This window comes from Vulpes lagopus, chromosome 24 (genome assembly GCF_018345385.1).
Source record: "Vulpes lagopus strain Blue_001 chromosome 24, ASM1834538v1, whole genome shotgun sequence".
In the NCBI taxonomy this organism is placed as follows: Eukaryota; Metazoa; Chordata; class Mammalia; order Carnivora; family Canidae; genus Vulpes; species Vulpes lagopus.
The window spans coordinates 35,091,286-35,117,679 of NC_054847.1; the positions used below are offsets into that span (position 1 = coordinate 35,091,286).

The following is a 26,394-nucleotide window of genomic DNA, read 5'->3' on the forward strand; positions in this document are numbered from 1 at the left end:
TCCTGAAAGTGGGTTTTGACTCGGGGTGGTTCACTTTTACCCTAAGCTACTTAGACTTTTAAGCCTCAGCTTTCCCTCCTGCAAAATGGAGAGGGCGCAGGTGCCCCGGGGCTGCAGCGAGGTCCAGGGTACGCGCCAGTCCCCTAAAGGTAGTGTTCTAGACCCCAAGGGCCTTGGACTTTGGGCTTGCTTTGCTTTTTAGCAGCACCTCGTATTTTTTCAGGGCCTTGATGGGTTTTAAGGACCAGAACAAGGGGGACGCTACGCAGGAGAGCAAGTGAGTCACTCCCGGCATCTCTAGAACTTCGTTTCTGGAGTTGCAGGCAATCCTCACAGGTAATCATTCCCATTTTACAGATGAGGAAAATGAGACTCAGGGGACACAACCTGCAAAATATAGGGTGAGATGCCCTCCATCAAAGCCCGTTAAAGGAACTTGAATTGAAACCAAGTCCAGAGCTGGAAGATGAGCTTTGTGGGGCTAGTCCAGCAGCAACTTCTAAGACGAAACGACCGGAAAAGCAGGGGAGATGACTAAAAACTGAGCTGTAGTCTACAGGGTGGCATACTTGGCTCCTGTCAGTGTTCTCAGAGGAGCGGGGAGCCTGCGTCTCCCTCTGTGCCAAGGCCTCAGAGACACAGACTTGGAGTCCATCTGATCCATCTCCTACCTGGAAAGGTTTACCTAAGGGCGTCCCCGTGGCGATGATGGGAGGGAGAGCGGAATGCCATTCCTGGCCAAGTTAGAAGAGGTAGGGGCGAGAGCGGAGGGAGGTGAAGGAGGTCAGGGTTCAGGAAATGGAGTAACAGCAAAGCTGACCCCTCAGTAAAGAAAGTAAAAGCGAAGGGACCATTTCTCTGATCCTTGGCCACAAATACAGTCTTTGACCCGAGGGTGTACTTTCCAGGAAGCACTAGGAACCACCCGCTCAGGAAGAGGGAGCATAAGGCGTGATCCCGACCAAGAGTGCCCACCGCAGGCCTCGGCGCGAGAGTGAGATTGCTTTGGTTTTCATGTGGATCCAGACAAGCCACCGGGATAGGTCAGGAAAATGAGACACTTCTGGAGCCCGTTTCCTCGACTGCAAGATGAGACGGTGGCTCTCACAAGGGCGATTCTGGGAACCTTCACCATGCACTGAAGACACCCAGCGAGGTACGTCCAGCCTCTAGGCATCTGGAGCTTCCAGCCTTGAAAGGGAACGTCTGAAGCCACCGCACTGGTGGCTCAGCACGTGCGTAAAGGAGAATGTAAAGGAGAATGTACTTCCCGAGAAGCGCAAATTCAGGCACGTATGGGATGGAGGGAGGGAAGCTGCCACTGAACCCGGACACAGCCAACAGCCCGTTCATAATCTATCCTGCGTTTTTGTCAATAGCCAGATGCAGGAAAAAAGTCCTCAGCTGAGACAGTACAGATTGTTTTAAGGAAGTAACTTTAAAAGCAGCTTTCGGACACCCACACAATTATTTTCACGCATATGCAATTCTTAAAATTATTTCCAGCAAGTTCCTGGACACTCCGCCAACATGGAAGAAATGAACCAGGCCATCTCTCCTGTTTTACTCTGCGGTTTTAAGATCTTACCTTCAGAAAAATTTTGCTTCACAAATATTAACCACTTCTTAATAATAGGCATGGCTGTTGACTGACGCTATCACAGTCTTCTAATGGTCACCCAACAGTGAACCTCGAAGGCTGTAACTAAAGGTTATTTACATGTGTTCAGCACCGGTGACATCCACAAGCTACCAATTCTTGAATTTTTTTTTCTGCTTGTGACTTTGTCTTTAAAGCACAATGCAGTTTCCCTATTTCAGCACAAAACATCTATGACTCAGGTAGATGTGAAATCACTACCCTATTCAGGTCACTTGTTATGAGGTCTCAGTAATTCCCCTGAAACTGCAGGAACAGACAATGTCAAGAGTTCCACTGTTTGCTTTTGATCTTGGGAAAAGTCATGGGAGATGAGAGCCTTGGCACTTCAAAAATAGAAATACGTACGACTTATTTGTTTTAAATAATAACTATTGCATTCCTACCACGCCAGAATCACATTAAAAAAAAATCCTGTAATGCTTCAATTAGTAGAGGCTAGCGACTGTTGACTTATCCAAGAACATTCTAGTCGAACAGCCCCTCGATCTGTCTCCGGGGCATAGGTCATGCCTATATGCGGGCTTTTGTACAGCCTTTAAGATGGTGAGACTTTCCTCATCTTGATGTTCAATATTAATGTATGCAATGAATTATGCATAACACTGCCAGAGGCTTTGGGTAAACACGGGAATGTTGCTGGTAGGCACTGAACAAAGATTTATATAATCTTGGTCCTCATTTCTTATTTCAAACCAGCAAGCTTATTACCAAGCCAGTTCTTCTCAGCTTTTTGTTATATATTCAGCGGAGTATCATAGCTCCTCCTGAACACTTTCATGTTTGAAGTTATTCACGCATACTCTTAGAGATTAAAGATTTATAATTTTAAGACAGAAAGGCAGCAGGAACTCATTTAGGTATCAGGTTTCAGCACCTCCATTTTCCATTAGACCTTTGCAGAAAGATCTTGAAGATCTAGAAAGGTGTGGTTTCTCTTCAGCTGTTTTCCTCTTTGGCCTACCAATCCCCACCTCTCATCAATGAGCTCTACTATCTAAAGCATCTAACCACTTACCCTCCCTAAGGAAGTTCTCTTGCATTGTCATACAAATGCTACCTTTAAAATGTAAAAGCAGGTAAACATTAAACAAAGACAGCATAGAAAGTCCCAAATGGCAGGAAAATTTAATTCTTTCACAATTTTCAATTATTTCACATGGCCAGCTTGAAGATCCTTTAAGGGAATAATTACTGGAAGATATCCAAGAGGGAACGTATGGCGGATTTGAAGAAAAGTTATTCTTTCTTTGGGAGGTGGCTCCCCCCCATCTGAGGGGGATAGGTTCCAAGACCCCAAGTGGATGTGGGAAACCACGGCTAGTGCTGAACCCTAAATGTTCTGATTCTCCCTAAACATGCGTACCTAGGGTAAGGTTAATTTGTAAATTAGACACAGTAAGAGATTAAGAAGAATGATAAAACCATTATAACAAATGCTCTAAACCAAGAGTAATGCAAATGTGGGCTCTCAGATTACCACCCTTCTTCCTGCGATGGGATGAGAAAGTGCCTACGTGGTAAGGTGAGGCGAGGGGAATGATGCAGGCCTTGTGATGCTGTGGTGGGCTGCGGAGGGCCACCTGGCCGCAGGCTGGACAGCCGCTGACCACAGGTAACTGAAGTGGCACAGAAAACCTGCAAACCAGAGGGGCCAGACCACAGCACCGTAACACGCCCAAACATTTAAACTTCATACTTGTAGAAGTTAATCCTAAAACTCGCAAAGCAATTCTAGGGCAGTGATCTTACCCGCCATCAAATCTATGTTCTCCAGGCTTCTAGCAGTCGAAGAATTTCTGTCCAACAACTACCGTGAAAAGACTCTCACAATGGGCGTGTAAAATCCCTAAGAATGAACAGAATTTTGGTTTCTTCAAAATGTCTTAGAAAGGTCTTTATTCTTACTTTTATTGGCAACAATTTACTCCAACTGGTATCAAATCTTTTCAGTAATGGAGTAATATTTTTATCAATTACAAACCTTCCAGAAGGTACTTCGCAACTGAAAGTTTAAAAAACTTGTACCTTCGTATCAGAGAAATTCGTTTTCTACATTTAGTGATAAAAAGACAAAAATCTGTAACAAAGGCTAGAAACTGAGTCTAAATGGATTCAGGATTTTAGTTAACATTAATGTATAAAAAGTCATTTATTATTTCGTTTACAATTAGGTTACTAGTAATTGTGGTCTACTGCGACGCATTTAACACCAAGAACACACACACACACACACACACACACACACACACACTCCAAGAATGAACAAAGAGAGCTGGCTTGGCAGAGGGGAAACTGTACAAGAAAACATTCGATTCTGGCAAATGGCTGTCTTCCAGTCTAAACTAGTGGCTGCATGAAAAACACCAAGGAGAATACATTCAAGTTAATGGAAACAAGTCTTTATTAAGTAACTTTTAATATCAGAAAAATAAAACTCTTATAATTCTCTTTACAGCAAATATATAATATCAGTGCTTTGGCCATCTTAAGTTAAAGGCCCTTTATCATAAAATATATGGTTTTAAACTTTACTCAAATTGAATTTATAATCCCTATGACTTCCCTACATATACATAACAAAAGAGTGTAGTAAAATTAGCAAATACTAAACTATATTGATAATTTATCATTCTTAGTTTGTGGTTTTTAGAAACAGTACACGCACCTAATATATGTCGATTCCTTGGCTTATTAGTTGCAGTGTACAATGCAACAAAATACAAAATACATGCTTGGTGAACATTCGTTCATATCTACAAGACGGCAGCTAAAGATTAGGTTTCAATACTGACATTTAACTATCCTACAAGCAATTAGCATTACATCATAATATGCCATCAAGGCAATTTTTATACTGAAAAAATCAAAATAAAAACCGTTATTTGTAAACTTTTATACGAAATGTAACTCTTCAAGTGGAAATAAAAAATAAAATTTGTCTATTTACTATTCAATACACATAGGATTTTCAATTTTTTTGTTATATTGAGAAAAAAAGCTCTTTTGTGTTGGGAAAATAACGCTTCAAAAAATAATTAGTAGAAAAACCCACCGGTATATTGTTTTGTCCTTTCAATGCCAGCACAGATTTGGGAACATACTGAGGATGAAGTTATAGACATCCACAGGTGAAATGTAAAAGTGTATCTTAAAGAAATCTTTCCTTGTGATTGGAAATAGTTTTGAAATGAAGTAAACTGATTGAAGGTCATCACAGCTGCTTTTGTAAAGTATGCTAAGGTCATTATTATCCCTCTCTCCCTCCCCCTCCCCTAAATTACTAAAAAATAAAAATATATTTATAATGTGCAAGACAAATATGGATTGAACATAAAATGTTTCACATTTTGATCTATAGTCTAAAAATTAATCAACAGCTTGATCAGACTAATGAATGGAATGTTCGCATCCTCAATTATTAGCCAATATAGGTGCATCCCAAAGCCCTTCCTGAAATGGGAAAACCCAGGTGGCCATTTCCACATTCACCGGGAGGCAATGGGTAGGAATTCACAATCAACACAACTGCATTCCTGATCCACTGATCATACCAGCCGTGAGCATTCTGGGCGAGATGAAGGTCAATGTAGCAGTTTTTGTCCCAAATTATAACCAGTGATCGAGTAAACTGCCATCAGCCCTATTATTACCAATAAGTAATCACAATGCATTAAAAAGTTACTTGCAATCCTGCAGAATTAGGCATAAGTTGTTGTAAAATAAAAAACGAACCTGTTTTGTCAAAACTGGCAGTGTAAAGAAGGCAGCACTGGAAGTGTCTGAATCATCTGTAATGCCAAGTACCCTCCATAAACTCTTAATGTGGTTAGGCTTTGGGACCCATTGTTTTGAAATCTAGACGTATATACTTTTCTCATAGGCTCACACAACCTATGATTATCTTCACTCAGCCAAGCTGAACTTCAGTTTTAACAATTCTTATACAAGCTATGTCTCTGGGTCTACAGGATAGTATTAATAATTCAAACCAAACTAATAGACAAGAGACCACTTAGGTTTAGTGTTACCATAGCAGCCTTTTATAAGTTTACTAACAACTTTAGCCTAATCCCAATAAAGCCTGATAACAGTCATAAGAATTCATTAGGAAGTTTACTGGGGGTACCATTATACCCATGCCTTTACGAGTCCATATAGAGATATAGTATTTATGTATATATATATAGTTAAGAGTGAATTTGGATTGCCTGAGTAACAGCTGTCTGGCAAACTGGACATGATGGCGTTCTCTTTTCACAGATCTTGTTGGCACATTCCATGCAGAAGAGGTTGTGGCCACATGGAACTAGGGCAGCAATAACTTCATTCTCAAAGCAAATCACACAATCGTGCTTTCGTCTGGATTCTGGAGGTGAGCTGGAGGTGGAACCACCATTGGAAGAGGAGTAACTATTGGTACCATTAGAAAAAGCAGGGATGTATATTGGAAGGCCAACATGGTTGCCTGTACTAGGTGGGTCGCTCCTAACCCTTCGAGCAAGTGGATGTTCAATGCTCTCAGGAAACGTAGGAGACAGACGAGGAGTAGATGGCTGACTTCCTCTACGCTGAGTCTTCATGTTACCAGAAGGGTCACTCCCAAAGCCAGAGAGTGGGTTAACTGGTTCAAACGGAGTCCAGATAGTTTGAGCAGATGTTGGTAAAGAGTCAAAGGCAGGAGAGTCAACTGCAAGATCTTCTGAGCCTACGGATGGTAGTGTATCTCCAAACCAAAAGTTTCCTGTGCTGAACGGGCTTGTGGGACTAAAGTCAGCCAGCCTATTGCTTCCAAAGTAGGAATCTGTGGAACCACTTCCCAGAGAACTGGAACTATCATTTCGATAATTGGATATCATTCTTGCGCGGCTGGGAGGAACTGGATTGGAGGAGAGCCACGCAGAGCCAAGAGTGCCACCTTCAAAGCTTACATCGGTACCGTTGTAATGGAAATCATTTTCTTCATTGAGTTCGATATAGTTTCCCGTACGCATGGCAATATGCATTTCTATTTCTTCTCGTGCTCTGTCAACATTTTCGGGCATCCCTGTCACTTCAAAGACAGGCTCCTTATCTCTGCTTGGAGTTACTATGTACGTGTGGGTCTGCTGCTGAATTCTCTTAATAGTTGCTCCTTTGGGTCCAACTACCAATCCCACCACACGATAGGGGACCCTCACTTGAACGGTGGTTTGACCTGGCAGATTTGGACCACATGACAGCCCTCCCAGGGCAGGGCCATTTTTGTTTCGAGATGCACGGATCATGGAGAAGTGCTCTGCAGCTGAGAGAATCTCTCTTTTGGCCATGGCAACATCTTCTTTCCGTCCAGTGACAACAAAAATGGGCTCTTCACCACGAACAGGTGTCTTGATATACGTGTTTGTCTTGGCTCTCAGTGCTTTAATTTTACAACCTGTTAGAAAGAAAATATTTCATAAGAATCAACATTTATGTCAATAATATTAATAAAGTCAAATCACAGAAAGCTCCTTTCAGGCTAAATGTATGCTTCTGGGCCGTTTTTTTGTTTGTTTTTAGCTTTTTCTTTCTTTATTGTAAAATCTTTGTCCCTAGAGCATGAGAGAGCTATCCCGACTCCACAAATGCTTCCCCATCCCCAAGTAGACTTGTCTGCTGGCCTTCCGATTTGGAAGAGGCAGCGCCTCTACTGGGAGATCTTAGAAGTCACACCTTAAGTTTCCCTTCTTGTTATCAGGCACTGCAAACAATGTCCAGAATCCTCTGCTACAAGCAAGCCAGACCAGAGGCAGGTCTGACTTCCAGAATCATGTCAGTAATAACTAACTCCCTGGCAGGATGTTGGTGGCAAAGAAAAACCACTAATGCACATGGAAGACATTGAGCATCTACTGTCTCATTCAATCTAAACAATAAGCCCTCTAGGACTAGGTTACTTCACTCCTTTTATTGCTAAGGAAAATGAAGCTTACGAAAACAGTTACCTACTCTCACTTCAACATCTATGGTCTTTTTGTCAGTCCGAGCAGCTCAAATTTTAGACAGCTCTAAGCAGTTAACAGACTTCCAGTATTTTAATGTTACTCTCTCCGCTAATAAACCTCATGATGAGCAAAGTGTTCATGGTTCAAAGGTCATCTCACATCTGCTCCCATCAACTGAATTTGAGGCTAAGATATCCCCATATCTGGTTATACTAGTCGTACTCCTGCACTAACTAAATTAGGACATAAATCAGTGAAGTATGAATGCAAAAAGACACTGTACTTGTATGAAAATTAAGCTGATTATTTTTGAAAATCTCAATAAAGGGGTAGCCCTAGGGGGCTCAGCTGGTTAAGTATCTGACTTCAGCTCAGGTTAGGATCTCAGGGTCCCGGGATCAGCCCTGTGTTCAGCTCCATACTCAGTAGGGAGTGGGCCTCTGCCTTTGCCCGTCCCCCAGCTCATGCTCTCTAATAAATAAAATTTTTTTTTTTTTTAAAGAAAATCTCAATAAAGATGTGTACCTTAAAGAAAAAAAAAAAAGTGGTCCTGAATTATGTATGTGTGACACAACTGTTAAGGCCTGGGGTAAAAAACTAACAGAATGACTCTGCATTCACTGTAAAATTCTTGCTAAATTCAAAAGAAACACTGGAAATTGTATGGAACATGGGCATTAAATGTGATTTTATTAAAAGACTACTCAGACAAACCCATTCTCAAAGAAAAGCCTTTGGCCCAAATCCTAAATGCATTGAAGCTGAAATATCTGAGATACATATTCATAACTATTCCTAATTCTTTAACTTTTGACTGCAATCGCCTATTACCAGTGCCAACTATGTGAGATTAGAGGGCTTCAAAGTGTAACTTAAAATGTCTAATAGACAACTAAGGCATAGAATTCTGGGGTTATACTTTTCAAAGATCTTAATGTGAAGCTTGCTAGAATAGATCTGTTCTCATGAATATATGTTATTCTTAGGTTCCTCAAAATGAAGATGCCAGGTGCTCTTAAAGACACATGTCACACTTTGGGTGGTCTTTTTCTTAAAATGTTCCCCCCCCCCCCGCTTGCCCCCAATAAGTTAATAATCTATAAAAACTAAGTCTTCATATACATCATTTCTAACCTGCCTAACTGCGACGCCCCCTGCCCCAGGTCTCGCCTCCCCTTTCATCTTACTCCAAACCATTTTCTGTATTCATTTTAGTCAACTGACGGTTTCGAAATAAAACAAGAGACCACTTCTTTGCATAAAGTGTTTTAATGACTCCCTTTTACCACAAGGATACAGTCCAAACAATGTGGCACACAAGGCCCCTGTTTACCTGGGACCTGATTACCTCTCTTCCAGATGTATCTCTTCACTGCTCTCCTTTCCCCCTTCTTCACTTCTTAACTCTGCAGTGCTTCTATCCTATTAAACTCCTGTCCATGCTTCCTTGCTTCCATGACTACAATCTTCCTTTGTCCTTGCCACTTCATCCTCACCTCTGTTCAATTCCTGCTGGCCATTCAGATTTTTGTTTAGATGTTTCATCCTCTGTGAAGTTCCTATCCCCCAAGAATGCTTTGTGTGCCCTTCCTAAGCATTCCCAAACCACGGGGTGGTTGACTAGAAGTAGTATATGCCTCTGGGGGGCCCATACGACATGTGTTGAAACAAACATCAGTTTTCTGTATAAAGATACTGGGCCTTTCCTACACATCCTGCTTTGCATCTAAGTTTTTTTTGCTAAGCTTTTCAAGACTTCCATATTTTGGCCCCATATTGCTAATGCAACCTTGTTGAAAGGAGTTGATTATGCTAATTCAATGATAACATATTCAACATAACTTTACTCAACGTACCACTGGACATTTGGATCTTAACCCATACCTGTTCCCCCTTCCAACAAACTGTTAAAGTTACAAAGAAATGACTTTTTTCCCCCCTCACTGCTGGATCGTAGGTACCTATCATGAAAACACTTTGAGAGTCAGGTTTACCCTAATCCAAAATTACATTTATTTGAGAAGACTTGGTGGGGAGCAGCTAAAAGCAAACTGCAAAGAAAGAATTAGTGCAGTAAATGGGTGAGATAAGAAGGGACAAGGGAACGGGGTGGTTTTGGGGCTATCAAGAATTACTACAATGAGTTGAATTTATACTACTTTAAAGTTTTAAATATAAAGAATGCTGCTTAAGTTTATATCTATAATGAACTGCAAGAAGATTAAGTTGGTAGTGTAACTTTTGACTATAAGACAATGTTACTGCTTGTGTTCCACAAAGACAGTGAGTCAGAAGATGCAAGCAATAAACTCTTGTATCTACTTATTTATACAGACTGAATCTCTAAAGACTCTCAATTCAGCACAGAAGGGTGTTGCTTTGGGCTGTGAACTGAGAGCACTTCCAACTGGCCCAGTCAATTTATGACTGATGGAGAGCTGCCTAAGAAAGACTAATGTGAACAAAAAACTAACTGTTCACCCTATACATTCAGGGGAATTATTGTTATTATTCAGATACTCTGGGCTACAACTTAACAAGAAGGCAGTCTGTTGGCATCACATTTCTAAGGAAGAAGGTCCTGCTCATCCTGCAGAAAAACACCAGGCAATTTCTATATGGACAAAGGGAGAAATAACCAAAGGGTCTGGGGTTAGCCCCCTCAACCCTTACTGACAGTGATCACTAGGAAAGCCTAATTAAGTAAACTTCTCCAAACAAATACTTTCGAAACTATAAGCAAGTGTGAGTTGCACCTTAGTAGAATACTTGTTGTTTAATACTGAGCAGGTATTAAAAATCTGCCTAAAGGTACACAAAACACTATCTGGCCTATGGTCGGTACTAATAAAGAGGTGTTTAATAATTGGCTCAGTAGGAAGACAGAAGATGAACACTTTGAGCAGGAACCACTTCTGGGATAGGAGAGTAAGACAGGCCTATCCTGCCCCAAAGGACAGTGTCTGTAGGTTTTGCAGATCAGGGTAGAGGTAAGGGGAAGATTGCAAAGCCAACCCCTTTAAGCCACTACCAACAAAAAGAGAAGAATGTATTTGTTCGCTCTCCTAAATTTTTTAAGACTACAGTTTTAACACAGTATCTTCAATTCAGATTAGGAATACAGGAAATCTCATATTAGAACCACTCATAGGATTGGTTCTATAGGAATATCGATCCATATTCTGAGTTTCAAACAACCAACACATGATTTCTAGACTATATATATTCTAAAGTTGGGAACAATTGGAATAGGGAGAGTTCTAAATAGGCAAAACAAACTAAAGAAAAAACAAACTTGTTTTACTATTTTACAGGTGAAGAAGGTTAAAAAGCTTTTGAGTATTTTAGATTGAGTTTCAATTTGAAAAGTGTAAGATAGGGACGCCTGCGTGGCTCAGCGGTTGAGCACCTGCCTTGGGCTCAGGACGTGATCCCGAGGATCCAGTCCCCATAGGGCTCCCCCGCTTCTTCCCTCTGCCTGGGTCTCTGCCTCTCTCCGTGTCTCTCATGAATAAATAAAAATCTTAAGAAAAAAAAGTCTAAGATATTTAAAAAATCATGGAAGAATTTATAATCTCAGAGTAGCCAAACCTCAGAAGCCAAAGAGTACAGATAAATTAGATTGCACTTTAAATTAAATTGCTGCATGGCAAAAGTCACTAAAAATGATGGGAAGAAATAATTATTTACAATAAACACCAAGAATGGCTATTTTCTCTTTTACACACATACCCCTGTCCTATGTATCAAAAGAGCAACCCCCCCTCATCCCCAATAGGTAAAAGAAACAGCTCACAGAAAAGAAAATATATAAATGGTTATGGACCATGAAAATTCCTATTTTCACATGAACTGAAGTATCTTTTTCCACCTATAAGATTATCAAATGTCAAAACAAATATCAAAACCAGAGCTAGTAAGAACAGGGAAAAGGACCTCCATATTTAGCTGCTGAGAATACAAACTGTCCGAGGGCACTTTATATTATTTATCAAAATTACAACTGCATGGATCCTTCTGCCCCTACAATCTCACTCACAGAATCGATTCTGTAGAAATACTTGCACAGATGCAAAATGATCTTGGTATTATATTACTTGTTTGTACTGGTGTGCGGCCAGTACAGCTATAAAATGGTATACTATGCAGTCACAAAACTGGTTGACTTAGGGGGGACAAGGTAGGAGGGACACTTAATTTTCCTTTACACTCTAATTTTTAATAATTTTGAACCATACAAATACATTAGTTTTTTTCAAGAAATATAATTAAATTAGAAAACCTTTAAGAAAAGGACACATTTTACTAGACTTAGCACATCAATTACACAATGGCTAGTACTGACATTATTTTAAATTGTCTGAACAGCAGAGCAAATGATACCATAACTTCAAATCTGAATAAGGCTTTTTAATTCTAAGAGGTGAGAACTAACAATTGTTTTCTTCTAACTACAGACAAAAACCAACACGTGTCAAGCTGTGCACCAGAATGTGTAGATGTTAAGAACTAGGATAGCACTAGGTTTCATAGTTGTAATTTTATTTTGATTTGGAAGCAAATCCCCCAGATAAAAAAGTCTCCAACTTACCCCTGGTATAAGAATCCATTCCCTCTTTCTAGATCACTGTGGCTAGAGCTGTGTTTTGCCTTAAAACCCATCAGCTGCAGCTAGAATTATTGTCCTCGCACTCCCTGGTACAGCAAAGGTCCCGTCTTACTTTCCAGAGTAAAGAGAACCTCTTCTACCAGATGCCTCAGCTACCAAGGGGGAGAGGAATTAAAAGGAAGAAAAGGAATTGATCAGATGGGATCTTCAGTGTTTCTCAAACGGAGGGTCATAGTATCAATTTAGTAAGGTTGCAATCAACATTTAAAAAGAAAAAAAAATGCAAAATTCAACATGTTCCAAATATTTCAGTAAAATACGTGTACCAAGGGCTGCAAAGCCAAATATTCTTTTGCTGGGGGATGGGGTGGTGGTATCACAAAAAAGTCTTAAAGTAGTAGAGAGATGTACTGTGCTCGGGCTAGCCTGACAGAAAGCAAACAAACAATCCACACAGGGTGTGACCTGCCCAAGAGACCTCAAGGCAAGAAAGTAGAAAGCCTCTAGGAGGCAGAAGGAAAATGGAAGGCTTAATCCAGGAATATTTTCCTATTATTTAATTGTGCTTACTATCTGTTTTAGTTTTCTAATGCTGCCCTAACAAGTTACCACGCACAGTGGCTTCAGCGTCAGGCAAGAGAGTTTAAATTCTATCTTGTAGGTACAAAGAATCTGTTTTATTTTTTTTAAAGATAGAAGCCCCAAATGTTAAGGGAAGTGCTGCTGATTTTTGACAGAGTACTCTGTTTTCCAGAAATCCACTGTATTTTCTATTCATTTCATAAATTACATATATCCTACGTGTATAAGGCGGTTGGAGAAAGTTAAAACCCTTACAAACACCAAAGTTGCATTTTACGTATATTTTCACTTTGTGTCATCCTTGGCACGTACTTTTCTTCAAAAGTTCCCCCTAGGATATCAGTGTGTGTGCGCACACGCGCGCACACACACAGTTTGAGTAAGAAGGGGGAGTGAACACTCCATGAGTAGCTTTGAGAAAATTAGAACTCCTTGGCTTGACGTTAAAATCTTCCCCTAACCGTCCCTTTCCCAGCAAGTAGCCATAACCTACCTTCTTCCAGACTTTACTGTCTCCTAAACACGTCTTGTTCCTCTTTTGTATCTGCTCAGATATTTCCCTAAGTAATATGCAGAACCCTCCTGGTGCTTCCTCTCTGCACCTTATAGCTTCTGAGTTAACAAGGATGGCCTTTTTGGAAGAGGAGGCTGTTTATGTGAAGGGCTCCATGAACTCAAGAATAGTACAAAGGTAAGGACTCATTATTACAGCTACCACATATGAAACCTTCCAAGGCACAGTTTAAAGCAAACAATGGAAGAAGCAGAAAACTGATGTTCTGCAGGCCTGGGTTCTAATCTATCACCAGTTACTCCTAGTTTCCATGTTCGGTCATTCAATCTCTAGGTCCTTCCCGAGGCTTACATTTTCTGACGAAGACCCTCTTCTCCTAGAAAATACGGTCACTTTTTTTTTTTGGTCTTAAAAGCATTTGGGACAATCGGATACTACCTTATTTCACACACACACACACACACACACACACACACACACACACACCCCTATTCTTCCCCTCCTCAAGGAAAGGTAGGTTGAGTAATGGCTGGGATCACAGACTTTGGCATCGCTAACCCGTGTTGTGACCTTTAGCAGGTCACTAAACCTTATCTCTCCTTCATGGGTGAGGAACTATGATTAAAGACACTTCTCTCACTTGGTTTTTCGCAAGGAAGGATTAAGTGAAATCATGTATTAAAAATGCTTATTACAATGCCCATTACTCAAGTAGGTGTGTCTCAGTAAGGGGTAACTTTTTAGACTACCCAACCAGTCCCCAAAACACTTCTTCAAGTATCTCCTGAGTAAAATGATCCAATACCCTTAGCTTTGAAGTAATACAAATTTGTAGCATACTTTTCAGTTTCCCAAACTCTTCTAGATATATTCTAATTATCATAATTGCGTTTTAAGCAAGGAAGGAAAAAGCTTAACTGAATTGGTTAAGCTCTCCCAGCTGGAAAGTCATATCTAAAACCCATGTTGTCTTAATAACCTCAAACTCCTCTTATTACTCCATACTGTATTTCTCTAAAAGCACTAAAGAAGTGTATTATTTCATGTTCCACGATATATCAGAATTAACGAAGGAGGTCCTTTTCCTCGTGGGCTAGTCTAGACACACTACTCAAGAACTCCTTTAACTTTTCAGGGACTCAATTTCAGTATTATATCTTCAAAGACTGATGAATAGCAGCTAAATCCCAATAAGAGAGTGTTTTTTTATACACATAAACTTAACTGAATGTTTAAAGAAACTGTTTAGATTAGCCATGCAAACTATTCATAAATGCACAATATATTTTAGAAGTAATAGCTTTCCTTTCTAGGGTTCAAGTGTCCTTGGAGCTCTTCTAATCTAAATCCTCTGAAATCTTTTGTGAAGAATACAGTTTATTATAGATTAGCTGACAGCACTTCATATAGCTTCATTTACGTGATTTTGGTTTTGTTATTATCAGTATTCATATTGATCTCTAATGTCTTAAATGAAGTACATGTCTACTGCCCTTAAAGTCAACTTTAGGTTGATTGGCTCCTTATGTAAAGGGTTGGGGATAAAGGCAAGAGAGCAGAAAACTCCAATTACCACAATATGGAAACCAAGACAATAATAGTAAAATGGCAAGTCTAATCCAATAATCCAGTTCAATAAAATAAATAGTATTTACTTTGCTTCAAGTTACTTTAACTGACATCACGGATGCAAACATGATTAAGATTCAGTGCTGTCCTCATGGACTTGTATCAACTCCCAGCACCAGAAGGAATTGATGTCTATACATGTTTATGCACAGATATCAATCTCTTATTTCCTTTTCTTATATTGGTGGTAGTGTTCCAACCTTCTATATCCTTGCTGAACTTTCGTCTGCTTGTTCTACCGCTTAAAGACAGGAGTGTTGAAGTCTCCAATTCTATTACCTTGAGGTGCTATGTAAGTTACTTATATCCCCATAGATCTGTTTCCTTATCTGTATGGTGGGAACATGAACAGATCAATGAGGTAATACACGGTCTCACACTGAAGGTTTATCATTTAAAAAAAAAAAAAAAAAGAAAAGAAAAATCAAACAATTTTCTATAGAAGTCAAAAAACACTTATAGAATTTATCTACTAAAAATAAAACTTATAGATTGTACAAAACATGTTACAATAGTACTGACTTTACAAAACTTGGAGGAGATATGCTGAAGTCAATCTAACTGGGAATTTGAAATCCGGTGTAGTTTTGCATGATTTTAGGGACTCTTTTTGGACAAAAATCAGAATGTAAGAGTTATAAGAAATGATCTCGTTCAATCTCATTTTATACAGGAAGAAAACTGAAGCCCAGAATTGCCCAAAGTTGTAAACTGAGAACTCCTGGGTATACCATCCTCTCAACCTGCCTTATTTTTCCATTTTTAAGGAGTTACTCTAAGTTTAAAATGTCCCCTCTTATTTCACTTAGACAGGAGGACTAAAACCGTTAATAAAAGGCTCATATTTGGCCTTTCACCGAAGCTGAAACACCTGGAAGAGGATGTAAACTAGAGATGAAAGGTGGAATAGTTTTCCTAACTGGGGATTTTAAAATCAGGTTCATGTCCTGTAGAGATGTTAACAGAAACCTTAGAATGACTTCTGTTTGGGTACCACAGAATAGAATCAGATTCATTTGTAAACTTTAAAAAGTATACTGAGGATCATTTAGTTAATGGTATGCCCTGAGAAAACTTAATAAAGTGACAATTTTTAGTTTCAGTTGGCATTTGCTCAGACTATATATCTGGCAGTAAACAAATTTATAAACTATCCTACCTCGCATATGTCATTTATCTTTATATTTTCAATTGTGCCATGAATCTGTACTAATGACATCTCAAACTTGATCCCCTGAACAAATGGGGGGTAAGCAGGGGCCAGGAAGAACAAGGAGATGGAAAAGGCTTTTCCCCCCAAAAGAACAGAGACTCTGCAAGGTTAAGTGATTTGCCCAAAGTCACAGGAAACAAATGGTGAAACCAATGCTCTAACAAGTTTTCTAACTCCAAGTTCCAGTGTCCTTTTCTACAGTATACTATAAAATGGTACTGATGGAAAGATAGAAGTCAAAGGCAAGAAGAATGGTACTGAAAAAAGGAACAGTAATAAGAAGATCAGCCCAAAATGCAAATACTTTTACAATACTTTCTCTTCTGGGAAATGTTTTAGTTGTTTGGAACCATTCCCTCCATACTCTCTTCCAACCATGTTCAAAAAAGACCAACTACTTCATGCTGATCTTCAACTATACCTGCAGTTTTCATTCAAAAAATTTTCATTTCAACTCCTAGTCTTATTAATTCCACGATACAACTTTAATTGTAGTCAAATCAGGCTTCCCTGCATACAATGAATTTGTTTTTGCTTACTGGACAAAGGCAACAAACCATGCTCACATGAATTGTTCCTAAATCCCAAACACTCGCATCAAAGAGGCGCTAACGTTCTGGAGTGACACTTAAAATTCTCACAATCAGTCACGGAATAAAGACTCCATCTAACCCAACAGTATTAAGCTGTGCATACAATCAATTTAGTATAGCTGGGCTTGGTAATACTAATACTAGAAAATTATTTTAAAGGTTTAAATACCACATTTAATATTTGAAGATGTCCATATGGTACCTAATAGTGACATGGGGGGAAAAGTTAAAAGGAAACCCACAAATTATGGTAAATAAACCATCTGGGATGTGTTAAGATGCAGTTAAAAAAAAGAAAAAGAAAACTATCACTTTAGAGTCACCTGAAGATCGGTGGGGTTTTAAAATAGATTTTTCCATAAATTATTTGGAGTTTCCTAAAGGAGATTTATTTTTTTTTTTCTAAAGGAGTTTTTAAACTTCAAATACACTTACCTATCTAGTATCTTATGAACATTATTTCCTACTTTTTTCTCTTGGGAGTTCAACTTTAAATTACAAATTCTACATGGCATACACTACATTAAAAATTCTGTAATAATCCCTTTGATCATAAAATAATACTGTGGTAGTCATCATGGCTGTTCATGAATATTCTGACTCTCTTCGGTGGGCACACGGTTATAATGGACTTTCTCACCTACCTGAAGGTAGGTGTGGTCAGACGACTTGCTATGATTAATGAAATATGAACAAACGTAATTATTACTTCTGGATCTAACATTTAAAGACCAGCGTATGCTTTGCCAGGGTCTCTTAACCCGCTGCATGTGGGAAGAGCAGCCCACACTTGGAGTGCTGGCCACTGCATTGGCCCATGTCCCTGAATGACTGAAATGAGCAGAGCCCCAGTGAATAATAAACCTTTACTGTATTAATACTGAGATGTTGGGCTTTGTTATCACAATATAATTTAGACCTATCTGGACAGAAATGCCATGTAGCCAGCAGGCATTCAGACATCAGTTGGGTCTAGTTCTTTCACATCAGAAGAATATAACGTGTGAAACTGCTAAAGCCAAGAAAGGTAAATAAGATTAGAGAGTTGTTTAAGCTAATTTCTGATTTAACTTACAAAAACATGTGCTTATCACTTAAAAGTTTCATGTGTTTCAATTTATTTGTGTATCATTCAGTGTCTAGAGGTGCAAGATAAAATTACACCCAGCTGAGGAGGTATTTGAAGTCTAGGGAGGTTAAGTGACTTGTCCAAGATCACAAAGTGAGTTACTGGCACAGAGTAATCAAATTTAGAAACTTTAATTTCTGATTGCTGGCAATCAGAGACTGTTATGGGAATTTGGGGGTAGTTTTTATATTAAAACATACATCCTGAAACATTTCTGTATTCAGTTTAAGACAAAAGTGTTGTTAAATCCTTCAATATGTACAAATACCAAATTCATTCAAAACCATATCCACAAAATATTAACCACTATCACTAAATGCTAACCTTCTCTTGAAAACTTAAGATGTTAGAAGAGCTACCCAGAATTCTAACCAAAAACTTTGTTGAAAAATTTCTAACAGAAATCTATAACAGAAGTGTTACTCTTCTCAAGTACTTGACCAACACCCTTAAATTACCACTTTATTTTCCATTTCCTTCAAGTGAATCAAAATAGTATATTAGCTGAATAAGGCAGGAAGAACAGGCAGTAGATTCCACGCCCATTTACAAACAATAATTGACCCTTTCCCAGTGGTTCCAGGGCTAATACATACTATTGTCAACTAAATTTAAAATTTAAAGCCTAGAAGTTGCAGTATCTGTTTTTTAAAGCTAGCTTGTATATAACACAACTTAACTTTCTGAACTATAAACAGCAGAGAATCTTTAGTTAGGCACAGGAGAATGAGAATATTAGAATAACTGTGTCTTCTGGGTAGTAGAGACATCAAAATTTTATTAAGTAAATTAATTTGGATAGTGAAGACATTTTAAGTTATCCATACTAGAAATATAGTATCCCAAAGCTCATGATTAAGGCAGAAATTAACCCAAATACTATTAATCTTCCCGAGCAGAACGCTTGAATACAGAGGCAGTAACTTAATCTTTTATGTCAAACAAACTGATGTAAAAATCCAAGTTCCATTTTTGAAGAGGGTATCTTTCCAACCTCCAGTTTCTACATCTGTAAAATGGGGATGACAGCCTTGCAAGATTGTAGCAGCTGGCAAAGACAAAGCCAACAATCCCCTCTCCTTCATAAAAGAAAAAGACATTGTATTTTAGCATTGTTCTGAAACAGTTTGTCCTTATGAAATGCGTATTTCTTCTTGAATAGGGAATTTAGGTATGCCAAGACCAAAGTTTCTCTTTTTCTCCTGGACAAACATACACAAAGTAGCACCCACCTTATTTCAGTTATGTTAAAACCTGAAGAGTGGTTCTACCTTCACAAAACTGGGGAAAATTGTCAAAAGGATGCATTTATGACAACTTGAAACACTATAACATATTATTTATTTAATTTTTCTTAAAAAAGATTTTATTTACTCATGAGAGAGGGAGAGAGAGAGAGAGGCAGAGACACAGGCAGAGGGAGAAGCAGGCTCCACGCAGGGAGCCCGACTGGGACTTGATCCCGAGACCCCAGGGTCATGCCCTGGGCCAAAGGCAGGCAGATGCTCAACCACTTAGCCACCCAGGCGTCCCCATAGTCCTTACTTAAAAAATGAATATGTACACAAACTCTGGGAATTAGTGGAAACAGAATAGTTCAATAAAGAAGAAAACAATTTCCAAAGCGGTCTAGCTCAGTGATAGTCAAAGTAGGGTATAAGAAACTCCCTGGAGTGCAGGGGGGAAAAAAATAGAACTCCAATTTCCATTTTTATCTCATTCTTTAAATTTCTGACATGTTTTGTAGTGCATACATATTATTTACACATATCCAGACATTAAGAATACAAACTTGGGATCCCTGGGTGGCGTAGCGGTTTGGCGCCTGCCTTTGGCCCAGGGCGCGATCCTGGAGACCCGGGATCGAATCCCACGTCGGGCTCCCGGTGCATGGAGCCTGCTTCTCCCTCTGCCTGTGTCTCTGCCTCTCTCTCTCTCTCTCTGTGACTATCATAAATAAATAAAAAAAATTAAAAAAAATAAAAAAAATAAAAAAAAAGCTCTATCCCTTGAACATATAAAAAAAAATAAAAATAAAAAATAATAAAAAAAAAAAAGAATACAAACTTAATTTTTTTTGACAGGGTGTACACTAAAAAATGCTGGAGATGACTTTTCCAAACTGTGAAACTAGAGAACATACGCATAAATTCACTAATGAAAATAGTTGAAGACCCACGTTAAGCTTAAACACTTAACAGAAAACCCGGAGTTACAAGTTTTTACAAAAACTGAATTTATAACATTCAATACTTACTTACGATGTAGTTAAGAATAGGTATAGAGTTCTACTTTAATTTGCTTTTTAGTACAGCTGGATTACCAATGACTGTACAAAGCAGAACAAAGTCCACTGCCTTAAATTAAACCTGCTATTAACCACTGTGAATGTGTCTTGCAGGTAGTACACTTAACAAAAATGAAGTCTTAAGTCTGTCATCAGGTTCGCCCTCAATGTCCATATTCTAAAACTTCTTTGATCATACAAAAGCCTTTCCTAGCTTTATTTTACAGGATGGTTGGTTTCAATGAGATGCAAAGCCTAAAAGACGGGGCCAATTTAACATCTGCAAATGGCCATAGGCTCCTGGGGAGTACAAATATGAGGTCAACACTGCCAACTTTCAACACTATCAAAAGCAGTGGTTTGTTTTTCTGAAAGACACTGGAACCAGAGGCCATCTACATGAGTTCTAGCCTATATGACTCAGAATTCCATTTGTCCTACCCTTTGCTTCAGAGCTGAAGTCAGAAATGTCTCCATCTGTGTCATAATTATTTCCAAAGCCAATTAAGAGATGGCAAACAGAAAATTACGACTTCAGGTAATGAATAAAATGGCAAGAACGGATAATTGTTTAGAATGAACATTTAGTTCACCCAAAGCAGACAAGTAAATTGAGTGATTTGCTTTGTTTATTCACTTAGACAAAAGACAAATCATTACACTTTAAAAGAATGCAGGGGTGCCTGGGTGGCTCAGTCAGTTACACATCAGATTCTTGGTTTCAGCTCAGGTCACGATCTTGTGGTCGAGGGACTGAGCCCCACATTGGGCTCCACGCCCAGTGTGCAGTCCGCTACCGATTTCTTCCTCCTTCCCTTCTGCCCCTCCCCACTTGTGCAGGCGCTCTCTCCCTCAAAAAAATATATAAAATCTTTAAAAACAAAAAACGAAAGGGTGCAAATGTGGTAAGTTGCCTTGTTCTCCATAGGAGTGGGAAAGCCCTTTACAGATTTTATTATGGTGCTTGCTGCTGAGGGGTAGAGGTAGCAAAGGGGTCAATGATCCCACTAGAGGTAGGAAAAGGGTTGTTAAGACTTTCTGGTCTTAAGAGAAGATAGAAGATGACATGCTTTTAACAGTACTGTCAACTCTAGGAAATGTTAAGTGTAAGAGGAGTAGTCAGCAATTTGTCTACCTATCCTAAGACATAAATAGAACCACATTTCCTTATTAACCAGTAAGTACAGCCCAATAAGCACAGAAAAACTAAAGACTTTATCTCATTTGCTATTAAATACATTATAAAATATTATTTTAATAGCTTGAACAAAATAAAAACTCAGAATGAATTCAGTTTAAATAATGCATTTGTATAAAAGACAACAGTTTGTGTAAATAGGGACCATTTTTTCATGCTTTTAAGAGTACGATACAGATAAGGACAAAAGTTTGTGTTAAACTAAATATACAAAAGATTTCATTATCTTGTCCCTCAGGCAAACTGAAGTCAATGTTCTTTTCTTTTGTTTCCATCAACTGGCACCACAAGCAGCCTGTGCCGCGGAAGTGCCCTCCTAGTATGGCATTAAAGGTCTTTCATACTCAAGCCTGAACGCACACTTTCCCAGCCCCTTTCTACCACACCCTTTCGAAGACCCCAAGCGCCTAAATAAATAAATAAATAAATAAAACCCCACTTTCTAGTTAGAGCTAGAGACTAATCCTCACATTGTTCCCGGGTCATTCTTTGTCTCCATTTGCTGAAGTCCCTGCAGGGTCGGTGTCCTCACAGGTAGGGCTGTCACCTACTACACAGAGTGCCATTAACCGCACGTTAGTTGGATTAAACTTTAGTTTCTTAAGGGCGGCAAGTTTGTGTGAATCGACCTCACATTTCCAACTCCCATAAAATCAACACCTGGCAAAATAGAAGCTTGAAACCTAGCAATTCCTTAATGCTCTTAATCGAATGGCCAACTCATCCTGGACTTGTAGGTGGGGGCGGTACGGTTTCATCCCCTGTAAGGTGAAACAGCGCTCTCCTGGATCAGTAGGATCTCACGCATCGCAAAAACACCCTCCCCCCCTCCCCAAACCGGCCCAAATAAGACAAACAAAAAGCGAGGCATCTGAGTCTTCTTTACCAAACTACCGGAATAAACGGTCGGTGGAAGGGTCCCAGCTTCGCGGGGTGCCTGGAGCAGCAGTCCTCGGCAGTCTGTGTCCTTTACCCGGAGTGCAGACGGGGTTTTCGTATTAAGATCCCAGAGGGGAGCACGGAGCGCACGGCGATGCGCGGCCCCAGCGCGCCCACAGGCCTCTCGCTGCCCGCCCTGCACTTACACCGCCCGGGGGGCGGAGGGAGGTCACCCCGGCGGCAGCGCCGTCGCGGCCCCACTCGCCCCGAGAGCCCCGCACCTGCCCGTGAGGAGGCTGCTCTCCGCCCGGCCCTGGGGTCGGGCGCGGGGCACAGGGCCTCCCCCCGCGCACAGCGCACAGCCGCTCCGGGAGCCCCAGACACAGGTCCTTTGTCTGGACCACGTGGGAGGAGTCTGCGCGCAACGCCGAGGATTCGCATTCGCCGAGGCCGTGTGAGCGCGCCCGGAGGCTCGGCTCCGTTACGGTGCCGGCCGCTGTCCCGGCGTCGGGGGCGCGGAGGGCGGGGAGGCCGCGTGCCCCGGGGCGCACCTGCGCGGCCGCAGCATCCACCCCTGCTGCGGGGCGGGCCGCGCCACCTCCTGCCCCCCGGGGCGCCGGCCCCGCCCGGCCCGGGATGCGCGGCCCGGGTACCGCGGGGCGGGATGCGCCGGACGGGATGCGCGGGGCGGGATGCGCGGGGCTCCGGCAGGGTAACCGGGCTGCCCCCACGCTGCCCCGCAGGGTGACCCGGGCCGCCCCCGGGCTGCCCCGCAGGGTGACCTGAGCTGCCCCCCGAGCTGCCCCGCGGAGTGTGATGTGAGCTGCCCCGCAGGGTGACCCGGGCTGCCCCCATGGGGTGACCCGAGCTGCCCCCGGGGGGTGACCCGAGCTGCCCCCGAGCTGCCCCGCAGCACCGCCGCCCGCGCCCCCCGCGGCACTCACTCACCCTGGCGCCCGACGATCTCGGCGACGTGCTCGGAGCTGGGCACCGGGACGCACTCGGTGGTGTTGACGCTCTTCCTCCGCAGCAGGGCCGCCTGCTCCCCGTTGAGGGCCGCCGCGCCGCAGCCGCCGGGCCCGTAGGCGTGGGACAGCACGGCCGCCATCATGGCCGGGGCGGCCGCGTCCCCGTACAGCGCCCCCGCCGCGTCCCGGGCGTCGAAGCCGGCGGCGGGCAGCAGCACCGGCCCCAGGGGCCCGCCCGGCAGCGGCGGCGGCGGCGGCGGCGAGTGCGGGGCGGCGGGCGGCGACAGCAGCAGCAGCGGCGGCCGGGGCTCGTCGGCGTCGTCGGGCTCGTCGGCGTCCGGCCCCGCCCGCCCCGGCCCCGGCCCCGGCCCCGGCCCCCGCGGCCCGGCCCCGTCCGCGTCCCCGGCCCCGTCCGCGTCCCCGTCCTCGGCCCCGTCCGCGTCCGCGTCCCGGTCCAGCGCGGCCTCCGGGGCCCCGGGCCTGCGGGGCGGGGCGCGCTCCTCCGCGGCCGGGGCGGCGCTGCCGGGCTCGGCGGGGCCGGGGTCGTCGAGGCCTAGCGCGGCCAGGCGCCCCCGCAGCAGCGGCGCGGCCCCGGCGGGCTCGGGCTCGGGCGCGGGCGCGGGCGCGGGCTCGGGCGCGGGCGCGGGCTCGGGCGCGGCGGGCGGGGGCAGGGGCGCCAGGGCCGCGGAGCTGCCGCTCGGCATGGCGGCGCGCGGGCGGCGGTCAGGCGCGGCGGGCGGCGGGGCCCATGGCGGGCGCGCTGGCGGCGGGGCGGGCGGCGGGCGGCGGGGCGGACCCCGGGGCCGCGGCGCGCCAGGGCCGCCCGGAGCCTGCAGACGGCGGGGTGCGGCCGAGCCGCGGGCCAGGCAGGTCCCGGCGGTGGGTGGGGACGCGGCGGCGGCGCGGCTCCCCTCTCAGGGCTTCTTTTGTTCCATGGCCTCGGCCAGCCCCCGGCGCGCGCCGCGGCGGCCACGCCCCACGCCCCACGCCGCGCTCCCAGCGGGGCCGGCGCGCTCCGATTGGCTGCGCCCGCCCCCGGAGCCCGCCCCCTCCGCGGCCCCGCCCCCGCCCGCGCCTCGGGCCCCGCCCCGCCGCTCCCCGGAGCTCGCTGATTGGGCGGCCGGGCCGGGCCGGGCCCCGCTGCCTTCCCCTTCCGTCCGCTCCCCTCCCGCCGACAGGGGCCGTGATTGTCCGCTCCGCACGTCAGTCTTTGTGACGCGGCGCCTGGGGGCGGGGAAAAGCGGGCGGAGGAAGGCGCGGTAGCCGCTGAAGGCCGGGCTGCGCGGAGAGCGTGTCTGCGCAGGCGCGAGCGGCAGCGGCGGCGGCGGCGTGCACCTGGGCGTCCCCGCCTCCCCGCGGCGCGGGTCCCGCTCGGCCTCCGTGCGCGGGGAGCCTCGGGGTGCAGCGCGGGTGCCGAGGGCGCGGTCCCGTCGTTCGGGGCCCGGGGCCCGGGGACAGTCCTCGGAGGAGCGGGGGGGGTCCTCCTGGGCGGCTCGGGGTGCTGCTCCCGCGGGGCCGGGCCCTCCCCCGCCCGCCGACCCGGCCTCCAGGGCCGCCCAGGTGCCGCGGGGCCCTCGAGCTCCACCCGACTTCTTTGGGGCTTTTCAAGGAAGTTAAGCCGTTTCCTCCTGCGACGCGCTCTTCCCCAGTGTGGCCCAGGCCACCCCACGCGGGGCCGTCTCCTCTGCAGGTGCATTGTTCCGCGGCCCCATAGGAGCCAGACCTGGGGCTTCCCGACGTCTCGGGCTGGGGGCCCGCCCCTGCCCCCCTTGCCCCACCTGCCTCCAGCCTCGCCTCCACCCATCCCGCCTCCCCACCCCCTTCCCATCCTCATCCCCTCCCCCACCTCCACCTCCACCCCTTTCCCATCCCCAGCCCCTCCCCCGCCTCCCCCATCCCCCGCTTCCACCGCCACCTGCACCCCTCCCCGAACCCCACCTCCACCCCTCCCCCACCCCCACCTGGCCCCCACCTCCACCTGCACCCCCTCCCCGAACCCGAACCCCCACCTGCACCCCTCCCCGACCCCCACCTCCACCCCCGCCCCCACCTCCACTTGCACCCCCTCCCCGACCCCTACCTCCACCCCCGCTCCCACCTACACCCCCTCCCCCGCTTTACTGCCGCGTGGTCTCAGGGTAGTCTTAACCCACGTGGTCCTACACGAGGACGACAGCAGCCTAGTGTGGTTTTAGGGTTTCTAGTAACCCCATTAGAAAAAGTGAGATGTAGTTAATAGACATGATTCAGCGTGTTCAGAACGTCCCTTCAACGTGCAGTCAGTAGACCACCACTGATGGTAGGTTTCTATAGTTTTTTTCGTCTGGACCTGGACGGTGCGCGTCTTACACTTAGGGACGCGCCCCCCACAGCTCGCAGCTGCGGCGCCTTCACCTGCGCCAGCCGCGTGTCCAGCAGCAGCCCCGCCTGGCCTCCGAGTCCTAACCTGGGACCTCTGTGCGAGCGGGTGTGTTCCTCCTGTGCTGCCACCCCGGACTCCCACGAGCGGACTCCACTCGAGCACCTGCTCTGGTCCGTCGTCCAGGATGTCACAGCCAACTGGCTTCTCCAGCTGCTGCACGAGCCACGAGCCCTACTTCAGTTTGCTCCACCCCTCCAAGCAAAGGCCCAGAGAATTTTAGCGAACATGAGAACTTCCCTGTTATTCCAAGGTTTCCCTGGACCTCCTCTAACCCTGCACCTTGCTTCCCTAACAACGTATGTGTAGACCAAGCTCTGGAGCAGTGATGTCAACCCTGGATGTACAGCAAAGTCAAGAAGGGCTTTAAAAAAAAAAAAAAAAAAAGAACTGCAAAAGGGGAGGCAAACTCTGGATATTTGGATTTACTGGGAGATTCGGAGTGGAAACCTGGACATGTTTTTAAAGGCCTCACAGATTGTTCTGAAGCTCCGCCAGGGTTGAGAACACTGATCTAGGGCGTGGCTTGGGGTTTGCAGAAGAAATTTCCTATTAACTCTTTTGAAAAATGATCTTTTTCTCCCCTGCCTTCCCAATTAGGTACGATTGTCACTGATTTACTACGTCTGCACGCTTTCTGTGATATGCCCAAAGGACATCTTAATTCACAACATCTTAACAAAAGTACCAAAACTTTTAATGTACCAGTGAGTAGCTTGTATAACAACATTTACTTGTAGAACATACA

The 26,394-nt window shown here is 44.4% G+C and overlaps 1 protein-coding gene across 1 annotated transcript; it reads right to left on the minus strand.

The window, feature by feature from the left end:
• Positions 1-4,040: 4,040 nt before the first annotated feature.
• On the minus strand, positions 4,041-25,031 carry MEX3C (mex-3 RNA binding family member C). Its single transcript, XM_041739484.1, has 4 exons — positions 24,951-25,031; positions 24,337-24,819; positions 23,208-23,832; positions 4,041-7,076 (listed from the first exon to the last, which is right to left on the minus strand). Exons 1-4 carry the CDS (start codon positions 25,029-25,031, stop codon positions 5,851-5,853), a joined length of 2,415 nt encoding a protein of 804 aa, XP_041595418.1. The 3' UTR covers positions 4,041-5,850.
• Between the last annotated feature and the right edge of the window lie 1,363 nt (positions 25,032-26,394).

Bases quoted from the DNA above. Each gene is read 5' to 3' on its own strand.
- MEX3C (XM_041739484.1), bottom strand. From the start codon at position 25,031: ATGGGTGGAGGCGAGGCTGGAGGCAGGTGGGGCAAGGGGGGCAGGGGC. The intron at 23,833-24,336 runs GCGAGCTCCGGG...CCCGCGCCCGAG, and splicing joins CCGGCCCGGCCGCCCAATCA to CCCGAGCCCGCCGGGGCCGC. The intron at 7,077-23,207 runs GTGAGTGAGTGC...TCTTTCTAACAG, and splicing joins CGAGATCGTCGGGCGCCAGG to GTTGTAAAATTAAAGCACTG.